General features: G+C 41.8%; 1 protein-coding gene across 1 annotated transcript; it reads right to left on the bottom strand.

The window, feature by feature from the left end:
• Positions 1-253: 253 nt before the first annotated feature.
• c2cd5 (C2 calcium dependent domain containing 5) lies at positions 254-24,967 on the bottom strand. The gene is given in 29 exon segments (XM_032523663.1): positions 254-1,952; positions 2,089-2,235; positions 2,326-2,519; positions 3,654-3,785; positions 4,180-4,212; positions 4,725-4,817; positions 5,740-5,818; positions 5,934-6,023; positions 6,186-6,284; positions 7,081-7,142; positions 7,282-7,345; positions 7,420-7,560; positions 9,103-9,267; positions 9,369-9,555; positions 9,852-9,931; positions 10,056-10,167; positions 10,291-10,389; positions 11,604-11,718; positions 15,977-16,060; positions 16,063-16,084; positions 18,280-18,368; positions 20,228-20,388; positions 22,326-22,563; positions 22,677-22,832; positions 23,300-23,395; positions 23,497-23,668; positions 23,817-23,903; positions 24,043-24,151; positions 24,687-24,967. Coding segments are annotated over 28 exon segments (3,213 nt in total). The 5' UTR covers positions 24,133-24,151; positions 24,687-24,967; the 3' UTR covers positions 254-1,826.
• Between the last annotated feature and the right edge of the window lie 155 nt (positions 24,968-25,122).

Here is a 25,122-nt window from a genome sequence, read left to right as displayed (position 1 = left end):
TAGCCTACAGTATGTGTACAATTTTTAAATGCTGGTTGCCTTGTTGAAGTCCGCTTACTGTAACACATATTGGGTTCATTTAGAGTGCATTGGTGTACGTTCCCATTGTATATTCCCGTGGTTCAAATACAGCTGACAAAACCTAAACTGGGCTTTGAATATCAGTTGGCCTACAGTATTACATCAAATTCTACTTTATTCCCGAAAGAAGAGTATGCTCACTTATCAAAGATGATGATCAAACACATCCATCTTGGTTTGACTTGAGTTTATTTTGCAAGACATGCCAGACATGCATACAGAGTCATAGCAATAAAAACTGGGTCTGCATGCTACTAGCAAAAGCATCTATGTACATTCAAGTTTTAGACACAAATATAGTAAACTGATCACAAACAGATTAGAGTACCACTAATTCTCAGACACAGTGAGTCAAAATATCAGGAATCCATTGCGCAGGCAAGATGAGCAGGTTCCATACATTTTATGTTACAAAAATACTAAAATCTGATTTTAAAGAACATTAATACAGTGTTTCTTTAAGCATTGGACATGAATGTCAAGATGGACAGATTAGTAGATCAGAATAGAGTGCCAAAGCAACAGTGATGAAGCTTGACAACGGTATGTGAAATCTGACACTGACAGCAAGAAGCATCAACAAGAGGAACTGATCCTAGAGCTGCAAGTGAAGCAAAAGTTGCTTTAGTACAAACTGCAAATTCAGCCAGAAGGAGCCCAAGTACCTTATCCTATAAAATATCCCTTATGTTAGACGGGGCCACATTAGACCAATCACAGTAAATAACAAGACATTCAAATGATTTTTGATTTGATAATTTTAAGATGAAGCCATTACAATTCTAATAGTTTTAATTGATAAATTGGTCACAGGAATAGAGGGTAATCACTGTTCTGAAAGGAAAATTCTTGCCCTACAAAAATACTTGCACAAGCCAGTAATCCTGGCCAGTTATTTATTTTTTATTATAGATGACACCATTATTTGACACTATGAAGAAATTTAATTATATGTAGGAAACTGATTGTGAGCAATACTGTGACAGTAATTAGGAAGGTTATCCCCCCCCAAAAAAATCTAATTTAGACATAAAACTAGACACCAACTAACAGCTAATTTTAACAAAATGGCATCACAGGATTGTTTCAATTCTAGTTTCAAAATGTCCATTCGAGTGAGAATTTTCTATTTACCAGCTCTGGAAATTTAAATACTTGCTTAACTCCACGGTCATTATGTGGCCACTCCAAAATGAGCAGGTGGGCCTTTAAACTGCAAGTTACTCACAACAGAGCCTAACACTGAATGAGAATCTGACTGTTTAGAAATTATCTGATGGTATACAACTGTGTCCCTTTTCGCATGGCCATTTAATGAGCTGAGCTGTGAGCTATGGATGGACAAATTAGTCAAAGCTGCCTCGAGCATCACTTGTGCCCACACAAAAGGAATGGCCAACTTACTGTAGCTCTGGTTGACCCCAAATATGGACGGATGTAACACATAGGCAAAAGTTAGATGCAGATGGGTCCTTTGACGTTGAGCTACATTAGTATCCCCTGCACAAATGCTCTCTTTAAACATAGAAAAACACAGAGACACATCCTGTACTTCCATATTAATCCAGACTGCATACTTTTGAGTGCGTGAGTACTTGTTCTTTATTACCTGTGTCCAAACCTTTGGATCTTTTACAGAGTTTTAAGGCAGACATAAATGACTCAAATTTGGACGGCTAGACTTAGCGAGCATATTTACTTAGATAGTGTGTCCGGCAGACAAAGTGAAGCTCTGTGTTTCACTGTCACGTAGCTACATCTGTTCCGCTAGCGCAGGTCTGTCCGATATTAGCCATTGAGGGATTGGGCTCCTGGTCCGTTTCCCTGACACAGATGACGGCATCACCACTCACATTAATGAGACACTGAGCCTTGAGAAGGAACAAAGACAAGAAGATTAAACCATAAGGATCATAACTGTAAAGATCTAAGGATGCAGAGGGTAGTTCATTGTGCTTTTATGTAAACATGGACTGTTACAGGTAAATACTTCAAGTATGTGTGTACCTGGTTCTTGTTTGGATTTTCCATTAACATACACTCTTTCATGCTGTAGGACACCACTGCATTGCCACCCAGAGCTGCTACATGGGCTCGAACCATTGCAAACACCTCTGCTATGAATGTATGAAGGAAGCCACTGACACCACCTTCCTGCAGAGGACAAACACATTTCATGTGTACAAGCATGTCTTCACTTTGCCTAAGAACCTGGAGCCTGTGCATATGTTCTTGCTGTTGTACCTCCCGTAATGATGTTGTCTCTCTGATAAAAAACATGTTGATGATCCCAAGGTATTTAATGATGCGTGTCCCAGGGAGAAAGGACAGCGGCGTCATCTTCACCACCGTGACCGGACTACCCCTGAACGATCGGTTGGAGCGCAACGAGCGGGAACGTCCCTCAGGCAGCGGACTGCAGTTCCCCGAAGATGAGACTGGAGGTTCAGAGAGAGCAAGTGGAGGTCCAAAAGAGCGGGACATGAAAAGAAAACAAGTGGTGCGGAGGTGGAAAAAAAGACAAAAGGGAATGGAAATACCAGAAAACACTCAAAAATAGTGGAAAAATAAAAGCAGATATGAACTTTAAAGCAGAAAGAAATGTGAATGTGAAATGAACATGCAAAAATGCAACCCTGATAGTGTTTTTGCAGCAGGAGTAATACGTGTGCTCTTTTCTGCGAGTATGTCAGTTGTCTGTGTGTGTTAGAAACATGTGACTTGACATGCCATGGTGTGGATGTGTGGTGCCGAGACAATCACTTAGAAAGCGTGCGCTGCCATGCACATCATGCAGTTGAAGCAAACAGACAAGACAGTTAAACAGTGTCTGCAGACAGACAAACAGACCTGGGCATAGCTGTGTATGTTTACAAGTGTGAATACATTATTTGCAGTACAGTGAAGTACATGAGATAATACTGATCGGTTGAATCTGTTTGCATTTGTGAAAGAGGCTTGAGAAATGGAGACGGACAGAGACAGCTATGAGCTAAGCTGGGCACATGTACATGAGCCAGAGTGTGAAAGAAGCTCCATTATCGTCTGCAAATTTACCTGATGTGGCTTACATCCATCAAACCAGGAACCTTCAGAGCCATACATTAGATTGTAGCTTACTATTATTGTGCACAGGACTGAAAATCACACCAGATCTAGCAGAAAAGCATTGTCCCCCGCCCTCCCCACCTTGATTTCTACCACATTATGTTTAAATTTGTATGTGTACAGTATATCCTCAAATCATAGGATGTCTTGTCAGCTTAAGTACATTCAAGATTCATCAGATTACTGCAACCCATCTAACCCTTTTAGATCTTTTTTTCATCCTATTAATTTGTCATCATGGTTGCCATGGCTACAGGCATTTCAAAGCCAAGCTGCTGATTGTGGATCCCTCTGAGGGGCGGGGCTTCAACGTTCACACTCTAGCTAAAAAGCTGGTGCTTGATTTACGATGCTCCGCCCCCCAGCGGCATGCATGGAGGGGTGTGTGAGCATATGCGAGCATGGGTGTGTGTGTATGTGGGATCGCTTGTGAAACTGTGTTCTGTATTTGTGGGTATGATCACCAGAGTGTGCTAGAGACTGTGTCCTCCTACTTGTCTTAACTGATCCTCGTCTTATGGTGTGAGCTTTCAGCCTAAGCAGCTCTAGCCAGGTGCTGCATCTGTCTGCAAAGGAACCGTAATCAACGGAGGCAGCTGGAGAGAACACACACACACACACACACACACACACACACCACACACACACACACACACACACACACACACACACACACACACACACACACACACACACACACACACACACACACACACACACACACACACACACACACACACACACACACACACACACACACACACACACACACACACACACGAGAGAGAGGAAGAAAAAAAAAAAAAAAAGAAAAACAAACAGTACACCAAAAAAAAAAAAATGAACAAACGAACAGAAAAGAACAGAAGTGGGTGAGGTTTGGAAGTGGTGCAGGATAACTCTGTCCGCAACAAAAGGATGGAAAGTCAAAACAGGGAAGTGTAGTAGTTTTGGGAGCAGGGAGAGATGGTTAAGGGGAAGGAGGCTCACCTCTGGATGAGACGTTGGTACTCTCTGGGACACCTGTCACACACATACAGACACAAATCTACCTTTGTACTTGTTCACGATCAATCCTTTTCCCTTGCCACAAGGCTTACATAGCATGTGTTACTTAGGTTTCACCTCCCAATCTAAATGTTTGTACATCAAAATGCTATCCATCTATAGTCAGAACTTGCTATAGATGGAGCCAGCTGCTTGCTCTTGTTACGGTGTTCATTTCATGTGAACAAAAAGTAAGCCACGCTACTTTAGGAGCTTGACATTTCATCTAAACACCACACGGTCATCTAGTCTCAAGTTCACATCAAAACAGAACACACTGGGCTATGACACATCACTGTTTCTTTACCTGATGAAAGGCTGACAACAGTTTGTGAAACCATAACCAGCTGATTTTGGTGGAGTTTTGCAGCTGGTGTAAGTAAAGAGACTGTACCTAAAGTTGTTAGTGGAGGAGATGGGCAATGCCCGTTAGTGAAGCAGGGAAGAGGAGGAGGTTAGGGAACAATTTAAAAAAGGTTAAAAGCTACCTGAGATTTTGGATAATGGCTGAGTGATGGCGGATGACGCATCTCCACATAACTCCATGGAAAACTGCAGCTGCTCTTCAGTCTCACTGCCTCCTGCAAAGAAGCACATAGAATCACTCATGGACTTTTGCCTGATCATAAGTGTTATTTCTTAAATGTGTACACTGTTTAGAGTACTGTGGTCTTTAAATGGATAGTTCTGTTTTCCTACTTCACTGCTACTAAGACAAACTCTTAAAATCCTTTTTATGTTTTTGCAAGCAGTTTGTTGGAACGCTGGAGGTGGACAAGTTTATTTAAATGTGGCCTAATTGGTTCAGCTGTGTTGCGCACAGCAAGGTCACCGATTTTTTGACTTAATGTTGGCGCACATTTGTTCCTTTATTTGGTCGGTAATTAGCGTGTGGTTAAGTGTATGATAACATGGTAAAATTAAAAGAAGAGATTTTTTTTGTTTGAATAGTTTTATATATTTTAAATAAACCGATTGTCATATCCAAAGAGAAGTTTAAAGTCTTGGACAACAAGTTATTCATTGGCAATTGTTAGTACAAAGACACGCATTTACACCAATGCCACGCGTTAATTACCGACCAAACAAAGGCACAAATGTGCGCCAACACAGTTCATTCGCCTATCTTAGCTCAGAAGTTATGTGACTGAGGGATCAAGTAGCAGCTCTGCTCAAAGATACAGCTTTAAATTTCTCCAAAGAGACAGTCGATGGCTTATCTAGTTAAACTATATTTTGTAAATGATACATCACTCAAATCTGACTAGCAACTAACACAACACATTGCTTAAAAAAGTTGGTAACATTAGACCAATAAGTTTAATAAAATAAAACCTCAGTGCTGTCAAATATGTGATTCCCTACATTTGAGCAGAGCTGCAACTGGAGCCACAGATCCAGAAGATGAGCGAAGGTATAGTGAATTTAATACTGAGCTTCTGACTTTGGGTCAGTAGAAAAATTTGCCCAAAAGCCAAAATAATCTCCTTTAACCACACAGACCTTTGGTGGTGGGCTTGTCTGCTGGCTTTTCCTGAGCCTGGTCTTTGTCAAACGTCATGGCAACTGCTGTCACAGCGACCTGGGAAGCCAACAGGCAGAGGTACAATAGTAGATATGACAAACTTTTTCAATTGACTCATCAATTCTGTTTTGTTTGCAGTGTCACAAATCATAGCTGGCCCCAAACCTCTCACCTGTATAAGTTCTTCTTCCGGCACTGCTACAGTGAAGTTCAGCTGACACAGACAGCAGGGGATCATAGAGCGCAACTTGAAGTAGAAACTCTGTAACAAACACAAGGAATTAACTTGTAACTCCTTTAAAACACAACCACTGCAAGAACCATTATAAACAGTGTGTAACATTCCCATTGCAAAGGATAAGCATTGCAATACATATAGGGTAATTACCAACAGTAGTGTAAGTACTCCATAATGGCTTCTTACCTTTAGCAGATTCTCACATAGGTCAGTGAAGATCTTGTTCAAGCCTTGGTTAGTAAGATTGGCATTACTCAACCTAAAGACCCTCACCGATGTAAACATCTGCAAGACCGTAACAGAAACACAGCATAAACAAACAAAAAAGGGGTTTCATATCTTAAAAGGTCCCATGGCATGAACATTTCACTTAATTGTTTTTTAACATTAATATGAGTTCCCCCAGCCTGCCTATGGTCTCCCAGTGGCTAGAAATGGCGATACATGTAAACCGAGCCCTGGGCATCCTGCTCTGCTTTTGAGAAAATAAAAGCTTAGATGGGCCAATCTGGAATCTTGCCCCTCATGAGGTCATAAGGAGCAAGGTTACCTTCCCTTTCTCTTTGTCTGCCCTGAGAATTTGGCTCACCCATGAGAGAAAGACATAATGGCTTTCAAACGAGCAAAGTGGCAGTTGGTCAAGGCCACACCCCCAGCCTCCACCTAGCCCCCTCTCTCCTCCTCAAAAGCTACAGACACAGAAATGGCACATAGGCTACTAGTGAAAGCTCATTGTGGGACTAGCTCTAGTGGCTGTAATTCTGCACCAAAACTGAATTTTGGGAAAGAGACTTCAGATATGGTATTAGGAGACCACTAAGGTCTATATAAAAGCATCCAAAGAGCACCATGTCATGGGTCATTTAAAGTACAGTACTCTGCCTTACTGGCAGATTTTTAGATATTTATGTTAAAATTGTAGTTGGAAATGTAGATGCCTCTACTTGTTAAAAAATACCATGTATGCACAGTGGCACTATGTACGTGCATGAAAAAAGCACCCCAAAATTGCGTTTGGTGAAGAAAACAGAAAGTTTGCTGTAAACTGTGAAGGACGTAACACTGAATTATGAAGAGTAACCTGAACTCCTGACGTCCAGCTGTAAATCCCAGGCATGATCTCAGTGTTGCAGCTGTAGAAACCTGAAGATATGAAAGTGGAAATGGCAACACGGATAATGAAGCAGAGAAACAATGAAATTTGTAACAGCCTCAACCCAATCAGGAGACTGAGCATGTGCTGTGCATAATCATTGCTGTGGAGTGAGTAGATACAGTATACCTGTGGGGGTAGGGGCATCAGTGAGGAGGGAGTGAATGTCTTCCACAGCATCAGTGTCATCAATCTATGGAAATGACTGTAAATGGTTACACTTGTCCATGGAAACAGATGCATATCAATGGTTTCTTTTTTACACACCTCCAGGACAAAAGCATCCTTCTTCCCATGGGAGAGGTCCAGTTCTGACAGCTCATCTGAGCTTTCTGAGTGGGAGCGGAAAAGTCTGGATCGTTGCCTTGGCTCAGGAATCGGAGAACCCACCACTTCCTCTGTCAGCTCCTGCAAGCAAAACGACACAAGTCCTGAGCAGATGGGATGTCAAAGTGCATACCAGAACACCACAGCAGCCCACATCTGCATCTCCCATGTGCCCAGACAACAGCCAGTAGAAAGTCTATGTTAATAACACATCACATGCTCACACTCACTCAAGTACCCAATGAATTGCAGCATCACACACACATATGGTTGATGTTAATTTCAATATGGATCTGGAAGAGTAAGGAGTGGCAAAAACACACACACCCACACCATAAAAACATAAGAGTACATTAACACAGATAAAATGAGTCTACAGTGAGTTGCCCTCAAGAGGTGACTCTGAAGTGGGTTACATATCCACCTGCTCCAAAACGTCCCCAGTTAAGAGCGGTTATACAGATATAGTAAAAGTGGTATAACATTGTGATTAATATAGTGAAATATTTGTCATGCTTTGCTGTGTCTCACAGCTAAAAGTTGCCGTGCTCAGTACCATGTTTATGCCGCAGAACACCTCAGGGTCCAGGGCAAATAATTTCTTTATGACCAGAGAGAGACAAGAGGGGTAAGTTTATCATGATTCACAAGAACAGACTATATATAATATGTGATTACATACATGATATTAACACTATAAAGAGATAATCATAGCAACAATCTGTGTAAAACCATCACTCCACTTATTGTTTAAAATAAAGCTTTATTAACTTGACGTAACTCTGTATGTGCCAGGCACAATTGTTATTTAATGTATTATTAAATGTATTAAAGTATTTAATGACCATAAACTGTAGAAATGATTCTGACATCAAAGCCTTAAAAACACATACAATTGACCTAAAATATAGGTAAATTAATGCTAAGTTTCCAACACATCTGAACACTATTTTAAACTTTTAGTTGAAACACGTTCCCAAAGCTTACTACACTGAACAAAATTATAAACGCAACACTTTGGTTTTTGCCCCCATTTTTCATGAGCAGAATTTAAAGATCTAAGACTTTTTCTATGTACACAAAAGGCTTATTTCTCTCAAATATTGTTCACAAATTTGTCTAAATCTGTGTTAGTGAGCACTTCTCCTTTGCCAAGATAATCCATCCACCTCACAGGTGTGGCATATAAAGATGCTTATTACACATACACAGATTATTGCAGAGGTGTACCTTAGGCTGGCCACAATAAAAGGCCACTCTAAAATGTGCAGTTTTACTGGGGGGGGGGGCAGTATCTGGTGTTAGGGTAAACCTTTTGTGTACAAAGAAAAAGTCTCAGATCTTTGCATTCAGCTCATGAAAAATGGGGGCAAAAACAAAAGTGTTGCGTTTATAATTTTGTTAAGTATATTTACTTTTGTGTTAAAGGTTTTCACATTGACTATGCCTTGGGCTGTAGGCTACAACCCACATAACACGCTGGCTACTGTAGTATTGAAATTAAACACTGCAAAAACCTGCTTAGCAGTGGAAACCTGGCATGCTAGGGGATAATTTGCAGAAGTAATCACAAAGACGGTCTTCCATGGATTCATTTACTGTCCATGCATGTATGTATCTCACCGGAGGTTTTATTTGATAGAGCTCTTTGTTCTTGGCTATGGTGTCATTAATCCTTTTCTGGATGGTGAGGATGTGGTGCTCATTGCTCAGGTCACCAGGAGTCTTCCCTGCAATCTGGATGCCCCCTGGTGCCGGCAAGGCTGTGAGGTACACTCCTGTAGCAGACTGAACACACACACACACACACACACGTTTTAAGATGTGGCAGCAAGCACATGTATGGTTGATTAAGCTGTTAACCTAAAATGTAAAAAATGTCAACCTACTGCCAGACCCAGGAGCATGTTCTCTCCGACACTGATCTGTATGTGTAAGCCAAACAGAGCGTTCATGCTCCGCAGCTTCAGCTTGTTCATCAGTTGAGTGTGCAGCTCGTACTCCATGAAAGGCAGCAGGTTGGAGATGGCCGTCGCATTCACTTCACCCTGGGCCTTCTTTTTTAGACGACACAGCCTAGAAGACATTAAACACTTGCATTAACTCACTTTGATCAATGTCTTTGACGTGAGGCTCCATTTTGGTACGAGTGTTGGTTTAGCCAAGACGCTTCCACAGGGGAAATATTTTCAGACAACAAAATCGAATCTATATTATTGTATAAATCCTGTTACTGTTGAAATGTCTCTGTTGCTATTGAACTAGAGCTACATTACTTTATGATCCGATTTGACTTGATTTGTTGTGTTTCTTCTCAGTGTTGGCAATCATTTCAAAAGTGCTTGAAGCCATTTAACTGTGAGGGGTTTTACCTGGCCTGGATAAGGCAGCCCTTCCCTGTGACAGCTGCTTCTTGTGGCAGGTTGATTGTTGTAAACAGCACATCAGGAACCTTGAAAACAACATAATTAGTATGATAAATTCACACTAAACTGCATTCATACTTTTGGACAACCAAATATATGTTTAACATGTAGGAATCTTTGATTAGTCAAACAAGATCATATATTTAAGACCTTTTGTCGCCTGCAGTGGAAACAGTAGGTGAGCTGGGCCGGAAAGGGCATGTTGAGCTCATCATACGGGATGTGGCAGAAGCCACAGCTCGGGGGAGACGGCTCCTCAAACCTGGCGAACAACACACACCATCTGATATCAGCTTCCATAGCTCAATCTAATCTGTGCTTACATAAACTGGACACATACAAGGATCTATCAATCTAACCCTAACAGTCACTGAATCATAAAAACCTGTGGTCTGTGATTCCGATGTCTAGGCAGCCTTCACGCATATACCGAGGATTCAGGATGGCTGCTGTACCTGATGCTGACAGGATACACACCTCCTCACTGTGTTTTGGGTTGGAGATGGACAGATCAAGAGAGAAAGGAAGGGGAAAGGACGAGATCAGGATTATAAACATGGCATTTATGGCGGTTGGCAGGCAGCAAAAGATGAAAAGTTTCATATTTTATGTGTGTATGTAAGGGCTCCACAATAAATCAAATTTGAATCACAATCACGATTTTGGCTTCCCACGATCTTATTTGCGTAATCAAGCAATATATTAAACGCGTCATTCCGTTCATAGAACAAGTTTTTTTTTAGAGTTTTTTTGCAAAGCCCATCTACCGCTCTGTAAACCACTGTCTGATCATGGGCCAGTCAGAGTTGTTCCCTGCACCACGCAGCTTAGTTTCTAGATGTAGACAGTTACAGAGGACAGTGTAACGTGAGGAAATTCCATAACAGATAGCAGTCGATTATACGTCGGTCACAAGTTTTACCAGTTTACCAGTAAACGCGACATTTTGTCACGTCTGTGTTGTTTTTCAAGCAATAGCAGTGACTTGTGCTAGTCAGTGCTAGTTAGGATCTGCTAGCTCACAGGGTTGTAGGGTGCGACTAACATTTTTCCTCTAGGTCGCACCGGTGCACCTAATTTCAACGCATCCGCTGCCTCTCCACAAACGAAGCAAACTGCTTCACTGCTGACACAGTTTTAATTATCATTAACACAGCTGTATATTGTTAAGCAGGAGAGGCAAACCTGTATTTGTACCAGTGTTTCCGCTGGTAACCCGGCTGTTGTGGCGGCCACCATGAAAAACACAGAAGAAGTTATTGAATGCAACTAACTTCAGTTTGTCGAGTAATAGCCTGCTGGACCCATTCATAATGAGACAGCCGTCTCTCTGTGAGTACGTCCATCGCATTCCCCCTCTCTCCCTAGCTCTTTTAATAAGTTATTGTTGAAAACAAGGTAAGGAACTTTCACAGAGATACAGCTTTTGTTATATATATATATATATATATAATATATATATATATATATATGTGTTGCAGCTGTATGTATGTACAACATAACACTTCAGCATAAGAGGAATGGAGCAAAATATGGATGTGAAAGCAGTTATAAATAGCCTATGTGATTATAAATTTGTTTTGGTAAAAATCAACAAATAATCGTGACAATTAATTGTGATCTCAGTTTTGATCAAAATAATCGTGATTATCATTTTGGCCATAATTGTGCAGCCCTAGTGTATGTCCTACTACATACCAGATGCTAGTGCTCTCGCTGTACCCCACAACACCATGGCAACCAAGAGCTTTGGCATGAGATTTGATCTCTTGGCGAATCTCCTCCCACCAGGCGTCACGAGTCTCTGGCTCATCTGGAAAACACAAAATTCTGAATCGGACAGCATTCACAAAATATTCTAATTGGCTAAATTATTTATCAAAGCCCTCAGTGAACACTGACGTCTAGCTAATGATGAGTTAATGCTAACCCTAACAAACTGTCATTTAAAAAAAGATTGCCTGACAAGTACAACCACTCTAACATGAAATCTGATTGCTTTGATTTACCAGGAAACAAACAGACATCAAACAGTCCACTTTGTATTTGCTGATGATACATGAATTAAATGGTGTATCAAAGCAAGCCAAAACCAACTATCAGTTTGTGAAACAAAGTAACAATTAGAATGATGAAAGGAGAGTTTGAGGATGATGATGAAGGCAAAGTCAATGGATGGTTTAAAATTTTGGGGTTCTCATGGCTTTCCTTAAAGCACTTTATATAAAAGCTAATTTCTTTTTTACGTTTCATTCGTAGCAACCAACAGAAGGACACAGGTGAGAGACCCCGGTCACCAGCGTTAGGTTTTTTTGGCTGGGGGGGTTTATAGAGAAAAAATTTTGCGGTAAAGGAAATTATAGAAGACCTGACCCGAGGTTTAAGTGGTCCCCCCTGGTGACAAAGGTTTTAAATTCAAAGGGATTGAGCCTTCATCATACCTACTGTAGGCTAAACCATGGGTGTGTTTCAATAGTCTCATGAGGCATTGCTGCAATACCACATCTGTTTTATTAACATTGTTCATGAGAGCCTAATCGCTGCCAGTTGTGAGAGTTTATTTCTCACTCATTTCTGGATCGCCGAGCAAAGAACGTGATGGAAGCTACATTAGAGTATTGAGTCGCACCCCATGACTCCTTAAACAGGGCCACATGCTGATGGAACCCCCCACACACACACAAAAAAAAGAAAAGAAACTCAGCTTCTGAGTGAGGGGATGAGAATGGGAGATCAACTGAAGAGATGATGAATAATGACCAGGCATCAGGGCCACAAGGTGGGTTCCTTAAAACCAGAAGCAGCATGTCACACAGGCACAGGCTCACCACGTGCACGTTCATGACCAATGTGCACGCTCATGGGCAGAGAAGGGCCATATTCATCCACCAGAGTCCATCAAATCTAGTCTAGTTTTTTAAGTAAGAGAATACTGAGTGATATCAAACGTCTTCCATTCCCCAAGCTCATATCTTTCCCTATTAACCATCCCAAATCCATTTTTTAATTTTCCTCAACTGCCACCCATCAAATCAACCTGCCTTCCATTCATCCATTCATCCATCCCTCCTTCTCTCTGTCTCTCTCTCTCTTTCTCTCAGTATGAATACGGCCCAGTGAGTCAGGGATGCACATGCCCGGTCAATGGCTCTTTTTCACAGAGTAAACCTCCTAAACCTCCTCTGGTCTAGACAGGTTTGACCACAATGCTGATTCAAGAAGCGTTAGAACAGCGCTGGGCAGGGTTTACGATAGCCGGCATATGCCAACTTTTACTTACACATCTTACTCTGTGAATTAAGAAGATATTTTAGCCAAAAAGATTAGGTGATTGTTTGAAAAGCGGGCGAGTTTTATTTGAGTTTAACTAAAGTGTGATTTACCATGAGTTAACAAGGCCTAGTTTGGTCAGTCCTGGGTGCATTCACACCTGTACTTAGAGCAGTCTACTTGTAATCCTATCACTCAGATCAGGTGAAAACGGGGCTATAGAAACTTGAAATTAGAAGGTGTAAAGCTGTATTATTATTGTAAGGTTGTATTTTTCTGTTTCATAAGGAAAAAGGTGTAGGAATACATTGTTTTTTGGCAGTTTGCGAGTTTATAGACTCTTATAGACTAGACAAGCCGCTTGGACACGTGTTGCAGCTGACAGAGGAGGGGGGTTGTTGATGCCACCATCACCACAAACACACCTGAGCAAATATATTGGCGGTCCCGGCTGCTGGGCTTATGGTGGCCAGTTGAAAAAATTAACATATCACCCAAACCTAATAGCAAGGCTTTTTGTTTTATTTTATTGTTGTACAGTAGCCTATATACTGTGCACAAAGTTTGTGAAGAGACCATTCTGCTGACTTCTTATAATACACTTGTAGTTGGAACTTGGATCATATGGTTTGTATTTTTTGTGTGTCATTGATGTTTAAAAGTATATGGCTATTTAAAACGTGTCCGTTAGTTGATCTACCGGTATATGGCAGTAATTCTGGAATATGAACTACTATGTTGTAAAAAATTATCGTAAACCCTGGCGCTGGGACAATGTTAGGGAAGAGCTGTAGCGCTTCTCTGCAGCGGGATGAGCGGGGGTTGGGGGAAGGCCAGGCTGGATGGGGTGGGGTGGGGACACAGCGCATGCTCAACTCAGCACACACTCACACAGATTAGAGAGGAGGAGAATGGCAGCTCACCGAACTGATCAATTTTCACCAATACACTATCCAGCTAATGTTGAATTTGTTTGCGGATATTTAGGCTAGCTGGTCTATATTGGTTTAATTTCAGTGTTGGGTGCATGCTAAGAGAGCACAGGATTAACTTCATTGAGCTGCCATCACTCCTGTGGGTGAGAGCAGTAAAAGGGGGGAAATACCTGCAGTGACACTATTCCAGTCTAGCAGTTTGTATGAGCGTGTGTTACCCAAGGCTGGGCCAGAACACACCGTTAGTACAGGAAAGAGAGAAAAAGAAAAGAAGAGACAGTCTAACAAACAAGCACAGCACAAGAGCAGCACTCCGCAGTCACTATGCAAAAACAGACAGCACTTCACAATCGCTATGCAAAACAGACAGCACTTCACAGTCGCTATGCAAAGACAAACTATATTCAGGCCTACTAACACAATCTCGAAAGAAGAAGACTGACGAGGAAAAAAGAAGAATAGAGATGAGTAGAAGCTACAGATTGAGCCAAAATTTAAGAATAAGAGAAGCTATAATAATACAAAAAGGGAGCATGCATTTGAAGTCTAGTATACTTTCTAAATTTAAAACGGTGCCCTGTGGGGTTTTCTTGTAAACAATTGAGTTGTATGTATATTGTGTGTCCAGTAGGTCTAACACACCTTCCTCATAAAAGCCTTAAAAGTTTTAACATTTTAAATTGTTACCTAATGGTCAACATATCGCATTTTACGCATGCTAGCGCATGTGCGCCACTGTCCACAATATAAACAGAACATGGACAAACTTGTAAAAACATTCTTCCATAATGCTACTTGCGGTCAAAGGTTCCACAGGGTACCTTTAATGTTGCTCTGTAGTTGATACAGTCAAGGCATAGCAACAGTGAACAGGGTTCTTTTCAGAATGATTTTACGAGTTAAACCTGCAATTTGGATCAGGGAAAACTGTTTGAAAACAAAGTGAAAACTATTCCAATTATATTAGTTCAGACATGAATTTTAACCATTGCATGTCTAGACCTTTTTAGCAGATTTTTACTATAATCATTTTTGGGGTCCTGTCCATCTCTGAAAAGAACCCTGCTTGTCCTAACCCAGCCATCATCATCAGCACTCCCCTCTTCCTAAATTCTCAGACATCCTTGAGTCAAAGCAGTCAAAGAGAATTAATACACCTTTAACAGACAGGTACTCATTTAAAGAGCAAATGTCTTACTATCATCAATATAAATCTCATTAAATAAAGTTTACAAAATGAAATAAAACATAAGGATTTCAACCCAGAGATGGAAAAAGCCTTTTGGAAAACTCAAGAGTATATATGAAACACCCCAGAACCTCACCACAGCAGCACCACCTGCAGCCATAAACACCAGACAACAAAAGCAGCAGGCAACAGACTGGAGCCATGCACTACTATAGCACCTGACCTCCATGAGGCAGCACCACAGCACAGTTACACAGTGACTAGGGCACACGCACACGCACGCACACACATACACACACAAAGCCATGTCCGGCACAGACCATCCATTACACAAAGCCAGTCAAACCACAAGATGAAAGTTGCCCCTATTCATGAAATGTTTTCACAAAGCTGGTCACAGCCTATCCCAACTTTATTTTCATCAAAAAGCTTCAAAGCTGCAATCTGTAACAAAGTGTGACCAGGAACAGCTTTCACCTGCTTTAGGACTTTGTACATTACTGAAGACTTTCAACAGGATTTCTCTAAACAATCAAACAGTTTTGGAACATACATGGGAAAACTGTTCAACACAAATGGATAATGGGCAGCATTAACCAACAGCCAGTTTCAACAAGACCAGACACTCACGCAACATTGTAAGTCAATAGAGGAGCTCGCTTATATCGTTCACTCACCAGGGTTGTGTATACGGTCTAGTAGTTTGACAGAGCGGGCGCTGACCACTCCACCAACATGAAGCAGAAAACCAGGTGGAAAGACGTCAAGGTGAAGAAGGGGAACTCCTGCCAGTAGAAAACAGCTGGGTCACTAACAGTAAGGGAAAACACACTCTGGAATTTTCCAATGGATTTTTGCTAATCATATTAAGTGGCTTCTCAATGACTCCTGTATTTTATTAGATTTTATGGTATTTTTCTTGACTTAAGGGCTAACATCAGTGTTGTCCCATGTCCTGTTTTTGCTAGGCGGAAAACGTGTTGCAAAATATTTAATATTATTAAACACTCAATATTATTTTAAGAACTCAACACTTTGTAATACAATCTTTTTAATATGGCTTCAAAAACAACAACTAATATGTAAAAACAGAGAAGTCTAATTTTTTTAACAGCGGCTACAGGCACAATAATGAATATCTTCAATACATATTAAAACTACACACTTTAGATTAAATTGTCTCTCTCTGGGCATATTGTAAAAATGTGTTGATTAAAGACACCTGTTTTTCTATGTACTGTATCTTTAACTGACATGTGTAGACTTGGGTTATAATACTGCTACGGTTTTACTCGGAAAAGTGGCAGCATGCAGCAAGGATTGACTGTGATGGTGCCCCCCCATGCAAAGTTTACCCCTGAGGAGTCCCCACTTGGTGCATTCCAGCCTACACTTGTAGACACAAACGTGAGAGCATTTCAAATAGATCTGGAAGTGATTGGGAAAATGTGTTTCAATAAAGCCTACATATTTTGTGTCACTGATTTAGTGATTAATTCAATCCTTACAAATCTATACAAATGCATTAATTAGGTGTGGAGTTGAAAGTGAAGAACACACACACACAAACACACACACAAGGCCCCGGCTGAGGACCAGGCCTCTGTTTTACATGCTTTTGTGTCAACTAACAATTAGCTGGTCCTCTGCTTACAGTCAAAACATGTTAATGCAAATCCATGCAGTCACTCACAAGAGGAGCTGGAAATACTTAGACTTCTCTTTATTGATCCTTTTGGGATGACTCCCGCAAGGATATTGAAATTTCCAGCAGCAGTTTTCAGCAGCTTACAAAAAAAAGGTATAAAAATACAGTGCAGAGAGATGCACTGCCTGCTAGCATCTTGGTATTCATCCTGTGATGAAGTGATGACCAGTGACCTACAGAAAATCTGAGCGACGTTGTGATTTCCAACCATGCAGGTACAGTATATGTGATGAATGGCTTTCATAGGGAAAAAAAATCCGGTGGGACTACTGATACGTTTCTTTCTTGTCAAGTACTCCAGCAAGAAAGATAGCTACTAATTTGACTGACAGCTCCTCCCACTCGGAGCAAGGAGGAAAGAATGAGGTGATGAGGTGAGCGTGCTCATTCCCGTTGTTGACGCAGGGAAATCAATTCAGACTAAAGTCAGAAAGGAAGGAGGTGTTTAACATGAGTATCCAGATGGCACACACACGCATAGTCACACACCCCTTCAAACTTGAGGAGAACACAACTCCTAACTTCCTGCCCTCCGCCTAACATGTCTGAACCTTTTAGAGTGTGGTGGGTGCCAAGCAAACACACAACAGGGGTCACACAAGGACCCACTGCCATGTTGCTAAGCCCAGCCTGCCCCACTGAAATCTACAAACAGTAGAGGAGGGACTGGTTAGGAGTTGATTCAGACAGAGAAAGAGAGAGAGAGTGTGAGTGTGTCACACTGATGGAACATACCCTGGCGTTTAACAATAACCCAGAGGAGGACGCTCCCTGAGTAGCACAAATGGTCAAGAGGACAGAGAAAGGGAACATTACTTGCTCTTACACAGACCCACTCCCCATTAAACCCTTAAGTGTAAATTGGTGATCTTTCACAAAGAATGCAGCTGTGTGAATATTGTGTGACACAGAGTTACTGTCTGAGCCTATGTCCAGACATCTGAGGCTGATACGCAACGCAAACTGGATGTAAAAGCATTAACTGTCAAAAATGACATGCCTAGCTTGCTGCTTGGACTTGTGTTGCCGCTTAATGGTAGAAAGAGAAATATGTTATGACCTTTTTTATATTTTTCTTCTTCTGTGTTTCATTGTAGTAATACAGCAAGTAAATGAATTCTCAGCCTGAAACAAAACACCATGTATGTGTATGTGAAATTCAGTGAAACTGCACACTTTGACTTTTGCAGTGCATTTCAGTCTCAAATGTCTGCATATAGCGTGAGTAGGGAAACATATTTCTAAGCATATGTGAGCATTAAGTCATCATACCCTCTGCTCAAGAGCCGTCTGCGTCTGCTGTCTGAGCAAGGTCTTCAGAGGCCCTGCTTCCTTCCCGGCGCTGCCCCCACTGCCCATTCCTGACCACAGAGAAGAGTTTTGTCACTTTCAACACACAGGTCTCTGGACTAAAGAGCCAGTCAAGCAGTCAAGTGATTATTACATTTCAGGGTTAATGTTATTATGACAAACCAAGTAAAAGCAACAGCTGGAATTGCACACAACAGTCAATAGTCAGTTAATAAACCTGCTTTATCCTCATGCTAACACTAGCCTACTCTTAACATTTTTTTCTTATTCGGGCATAAATACTGGACCTAGAATAAGTTTTTAACTATGCGTGAGAAACAAACCACATGCTGGAGTAGGAGAATCCAGAGTAGGACTCAAGACTTTCAGTAAGTAATGTTGCCTCACAACGAGCTCTAGGCAGATGCACCATGCATGTTGAGTTATTTGTTTTCAATAACACCAGTCAAGTCAATATGAACAGTCCTGCTGTTGACCCAATATACAAGAAAGGCTCCAACACTACAGTATTGGAAGGTTCTGTTACTTGATGACACACAGCAGGCCTACTATACCAGAGGCTGCCAGCAGCAGGTCCTCAGTGAAGGACACACTCTTTCTCAGCAAGACAGTGTCTGAGGGGATGGAGGAGGGAGGGGGCGGGGTGGTGGCTCTAGGGGCAGAGCCATGACCACAGCCCACTGAGCCAGAGCCAGAAAGGGACAGTGTGTCTGTGGAGAGGGTGGGAAAGCTGGGACAGAGGAAGATCCCAGGTCTGCTTCTCACTGTATCCACTATCCAGCAGAAAAAAATGAAGGGTGAAAAGAGAGAAACAGATATATTGAGAATGGACAGGCAATGCAATGAGGAGATTGGTCAGAAGCACAAAGACCAGAGGAAGAAGGACGCGATGGGGAGAAAGTGGACAGTAACGTAGAGGGAGAGATTGAATTGCCATTTTGTTTCACTTCATTTATTCCTTAATTCACGACACTGAGTTCATGTTGGCCGTTATGTTGTTCATGTTTTGTTTTGAAGTTAACCGCTCATTCTGCAACCTCTAAAACAATTGTTGGCATTTACCATGGATTTAACTAGCAAGCTTACAAAGTTCTGATTGGGTGACTGCTTCTACAGTGGGCACAACACCAGACCCATTTCAATCGCCAAACAAATCGAAAACAAAGATCTGGAAACGAGCTACAGAAAAGAAGTATGCAAAGGATAAGGATAGTCAAGTTAAAACAAATGAGGATATCCTAGGCAAAATGAGGGGCATAGGAAATGGAGAGAATGAGAAGAGATGAGAGAGAAGAGGAAATGCAAAAAAGAAATGTGGAGGAGTGGATGCAAAGAGGAGTGAGGCAGGCTTAGGGGACTGCTGGTTCCCTCCTGAGGGGTCAAGGGAGTGGCAGGTTCTTCATGCTGTACAGTGTTTATAGCTGAACTTCGTTAAAATGTGCTCAACTTGTCCAGGCAACTGACTAAACTTACCTTTTCCTCAATGATTGACCATAATGGATGCTAATGAAGAAGTGACCTTAGATCAACAACAGCACCCTTATGAGACACAATGCTTCTATTAAAGACCACAACAACAGGGGGGCCAAACTAATTCAGAGATCTGGTGTGTCTTCACACAATTAAGCACATTGTATACAAACTCATGGCTCTCTTGAATATCTTTTTATAATAGTGTGAAAAATGAAGACACATCAGGCCACTGAGGACAAAGAGGATGAGACACAGCAAAAAATATATATATTTACAACATAATTTATAATAATGTTAAACTCAACCATGAAAGAAATGTATTAAATAATTAATAATAAAAAATAAAAATAAAACACCACCAGACTAGCACCACAATGAGGTGAGGGAGAAGGGAGGGATGAGAATGGGAGAGGGGGATGGGGCCAAGTGTTCTTACCCGTCTTGGGCGTCAAACTGAGGTCTGTGTCTGATGATGAGGACTGGCGGCTGCATGGCTTGGAGGGAGAGAAGGGGGGAGGAGAGGAGGAGGTGGTGGGAAGGGCTCTGAAAGGGGTTGGCGGGCCGGAGGACGAGGTCATGTCCTCACCAAATACCGGCCTGCCAGGAGAACATGACACACACACACACACACACACACACACGTCAGTCGCCCAACTCACCCTCTGAGTGTGAGTGTGAGTGTTTGTGCGTGTGCGTGTGCGTGTGTGTGTGTGTGTGTGTGTGTGTGTGTGCGCGCGCACGTATATGTGGGACCTGTTTAAGCAATGCCTGCCATTAAGTGGGAAGGTGCTTGTTTTAATGTGCTTTTTTAAAGCGCTTTGGGTGAGGTGTGTTTGAGGTGCTACGGATGGCTGGAGAACAACAAAGCAAGAGTGGAAAGCAAAAATCAGATAAACACAAATGAAATGCACACACACACACACACACACACACACACACACACACACACACAAACGCACACTAAACTGAAAAAAGCAACATGCCAAAACACAAGAAGGTCAGATTTAACTTAGGATGACGAGCAGAAGCATGTGTCCCACTAGAGTGAAGCAAAGGTCAGAGGACTGTACAGAGATCACAGGCCATTGCAGAAGGATGCAACTGGGAACCTAACTGCCCAACCTCTAGTTGGAAAAAGACATGACAGGTGGAGGGATTTGAGGCTAGTATCAAAGTTGGAGCTTTCTCTGACAAAAAGTACAAGGGTCTGCCATCCTTCTTTGTTTTGATGCCTCTTTTTACGCTATGGCTTTATTGCCAATACTTGGTTGTCAACCAACCAGACTTCAGCAAATGTATATTCACTTTTCTCATTCCATATAAACATCACTCTCTACTTCTTTTCTTTCTCTTGTATCTATTTCCTTCCCTGCCTCTGCGTACCAGTGAAGATGAGTGTGGGAACAGAGACAGAGAAGTTCTGGGACAGTCTCTGGGAGCTGCAGGCCAAATGCACTGGGCTGTTGTGGGTGGAGCGGCATCCGTGGGTAAGGGGGGACCTGGGCCAGTCAGCACGCAGAGGGAAGAAGACAGATGACCGTTTGGACACAAGAAGTGAGAAAAGCCCCAATCCGAATGTAGCCAGAGAGCCAGAGAGGGAGAAAGACACGCACACAAGAACCAACACTACAACATTGCAATAGAGTGTAATAGGATAAAAAAAAGGAAAAAGAAGTTTGTTTTACACTCTCTCTATGTCCCTGTTTTCCTTTTAAAAAAGCATGTGAAAGCAACAGGAAACTCATGCATAGCTCTCTGCTAAAGAGCTCAGTCTCACAAAAACATGCACAACAGGGATGCAAAATAAGATAAAGGCCTAAACAGGCACAGGGACAAGCTAACCTCAAGAGAGATTTTTAAAAATGTATATGAACAATAACCATCGACATAAGATGTGAAGGAGGAAGCATTACAAAAATCACAAAAAGGTGTTTATATCCCTGATACACACAATCTCACACACACTGACACACAGATACACTGCATGAATGCAAAAAAGGAGGCACACATGCACTCAGCTGTAGGTATGCTTCCAGTATTTGGATGAAAACACAAGCTCAATAGCCAGGGTGGGGACAAGAGAACAAAGTGAAGGAGCACAGTTTTAGAGGGTGAGCAGAACACGTGCTAAATATTCACTAAAAGACGCAGTACTAAAACATGCAAAAGCAGAACAGAAAGCCATGCAAGAGCGGTCAAAAAGAGCAGACAAGGGAGAACGGGGACTGAGGATGGCTGTGTGTGTACTGTACATGTGTGTGTCTCAGGATATGTTGTGTGTGGTTAGTTTTATGATGCAATGCATGTGACATAATAGACACAAACTACAAAGGGTGAATCAAAGATTCTGAGACACACACACAGGAGTAACGGCTAGACTGCACACAGACTAACATTCAGTACATTTGGTCCACACGCTCTCCATATTATGGGCACACCGATCATCTTTCCCCATTCTCACATACTAGATTTACAGTGAAACTTGCACATAAAAAGAGGCAGGGTCCATGCTTGTGTTGTTGGTTCATACTTACTCTTTTCCATCCTTAGAAGGGGAATTGCAGGCATTGGAAGCAGGCGCTGTGTTAGGGTGCATATGTGTGTTGGTGTTGGGAGCGCTTCCAGTGCTGAGTTTGTCCAGTGTGCAGGCAGTACCTATGGCCCGGACCACCAGGCCCGATTCTCCCTCCAGGTCAAAACACTGCAAGTAGCCCACCACCGCATTCCCGCCCATCTCCAGTACCTTAAGCCCTATTTTCCTCTGCAGCTCTCCTAAATAGGGGGTAACACACAGCCACATGAACAAGAGAGGGGGAAAACAGGGAGGACTAAATTCCTCTTCCTCCACAATGACATGAAAAGAGGATCACTGTGAATTTTCTTACCAGACATGAGAGAGATGAGCCTCTGACGGGCCTCATTGGAGGCCCGAGGACTTCTTATTCTGTCAATCCACTGGTACTCTGGATCTTCATTCACCACAAGTTCCTCCACAAACCCATGCACCATTGCTGCCCTGTAGCACCGTGGAATGGATGTGGCTAACATACACAATTAGACAAACACCACAGAGTGAAACTATTTTAGATTAAATGGGGAAAGACTCTTCTAAACCTTGATTCAGCCGTTATTCCATTCTTCTAAACCTCGCTTCAGCGGTAATTCCATTCTTCTAAACCTCGCTTCAGTTGTTATTCCATTTTTAGCACATTCTTAAGTGACAATTCTCTGTTTACAGATCGCAGACACTATCGGCACAGAGGCAGCTTGTAATCCTATTGATCTTGGAAATGACACACTTGTTGTTGGTGCACATGAGACTGAATAGGAGCAAGACCTTTGTGCCTAAAACATCAACATTATGTCCTCAAATTAAACATCATTCATGCATTGCTTCATAGGTAAGTGCCCTATATACTGTTGATGCATTTTATGCACACACATTGTGTCTTGTGATGCATGTTTAATCTGCAAACAAACTGTGAATCAAAAGTCAAGTCAGACATACTGCAGAAGAACTTGACCCCACAGGAGGACTGTCTGAAGCGGTTCAAATCGTTGAAAAGTTCCACTTTGACTAGGACATTGATCTCCCCTCGAATACCTAATCAATAATAGAGAGAGAGAGAGATACATAATAGTAAGGAATGATACATAACAAGGGGGAAAAGTGTTTATTATGGTCAGAAAAATGTATTCTTGTACCATGGATGGTATCATAGATGGGAAACCAGCCAGAGATGACAGAAGCAGCCTCACTGCACAGCAGCGGGTCAATGTCAATGTAAACTTTCCCTATGGCATCGTTAGCACTGTAAGTGTCGTGGTCCAACACTGTGACCTGCAATGGCTCATCCTGCAAGTCCTCATCATCAACCTACACAGCAAGAGTAGAAGGCAAGATGACAAAAGAGGGCAGAGACAAGAATGTAAGTAAGGTTGGGAAAACTGAAATTCAATTAATTCAATTAAAATAATACTGCCACAGCCTGACATGTTTAAAGAGAAGCTCACAGCCATTTTACCTCAAATTTGAACCATTCAGAGTTCCACTGTGGATTGAGGGATTTGGGAAAAACATCGGTTTTGAAAGTTGTGTTTCCAAACTTAACCTGGAAAATAAAAGGCATAAGACACATCTTTTAAAGGCCTCATTTGAGTGATAATGATGTACCAACCATACTGAAACATCATGTAAAATGTATGTCGTTATAGATGTGAAGAAAGACTTGCTTTTCAAGCTTCACTTACCTCTACAAAAGCATCAGTAAGGTCACTGGCTCTGTCCATCACAGGCAAGTGGCGCCCTGCCACAATTTTTACCTTAAGTTTCCCAGGCATGATTCACTTTTAGGTGGATCTGTGAAAAAGTCAATAACAATAATAATGTATCAATAACTTTTTAACTGACACCTGATGTAATCAACACTAACAGTGAAGACTGATGAGTGGGCCACTTAACGTTAGCTAACTACATGGACATATGTTGCTGACAGTGTGGAGAGCCCCCTCCCTAATTTAACTTACGTTACATGTTCATTGTTGTTAGCTATTACGCTAGCTTCCCTCAGCTAAACTAGAATGTAACGCTTATAGCTTAACTATACATAGCCTATCGCTTTGGTTCAAAGTTATGCTTTACGTACACGACAACAACTGTCAGTTAGCTAGATTATGTTAGCAAAGCAAGGCTAGCAAGCAAAGCCACTTAGGTTAACTGCATTGCAGTCAATCTCTTTAGCTGCACCTGATCGGCCATGTTTTTACAATGATAACGCAAAACCAACGCCTGTGTAACAACAATATTATCGTGATGCTTTCAGTGCAAAAAGCATCATCCTTACCACTGCTACAATATCAACAAACAGCTGTCAAAGCGGCAGCGGGACACTAACGTTTCTACTTTACTGTTGAGTCGACAGCCCACAGCTCGTCTGACCTCCGTGTATCTCCCATAACACGACACGTTAACGTTGGTTTTCAGTACACCAGACAGGAAAGTGTCGCTCAGTTTAGAAATATTAATCAGCAGATATTACGGCTAAACAGATACGACTGTTTGAGTCACGTTAGGACAGACACATGTCACTGTTTAGTGCGTAAAGCTAACGACTAGCCTGCCTGCTACAGTTCATGATGAATGAGTTTTCACGGGTTAGTATGTGCTGCCTTAAAGTACACCTAGTAAACTAGGGCTTTGATGTGAAAGTCTACACTAACGTTCCTATAAGAAAAAATAACTACATAAACCTTTTTACAACTACCCTCACTGGAAAAATTAAAACAATATATACATATAAATAAAATAAGAACCGAGAGAAGTATTTGATC

This window comes from Etheostoma spectabile, chromosome 8, assembly GCF_008692095.1.
Source record: "Etheostoma spectabile isolate EspeVRDwgs_2016 chromosome 8, UIUC_Espe_1.0, whole genome shotgun sequence".
Classification (NCBI taxonomy): domain Eukaryota; kingdom Metazoa; phylum Chordata; class Actinopteri; order Perciformes; family Percidae; genus Etheostoma; species Etheostoma spectabile.
This window is presented reverse-complemented; position numbering and strand designations above follow the sequence as displayed.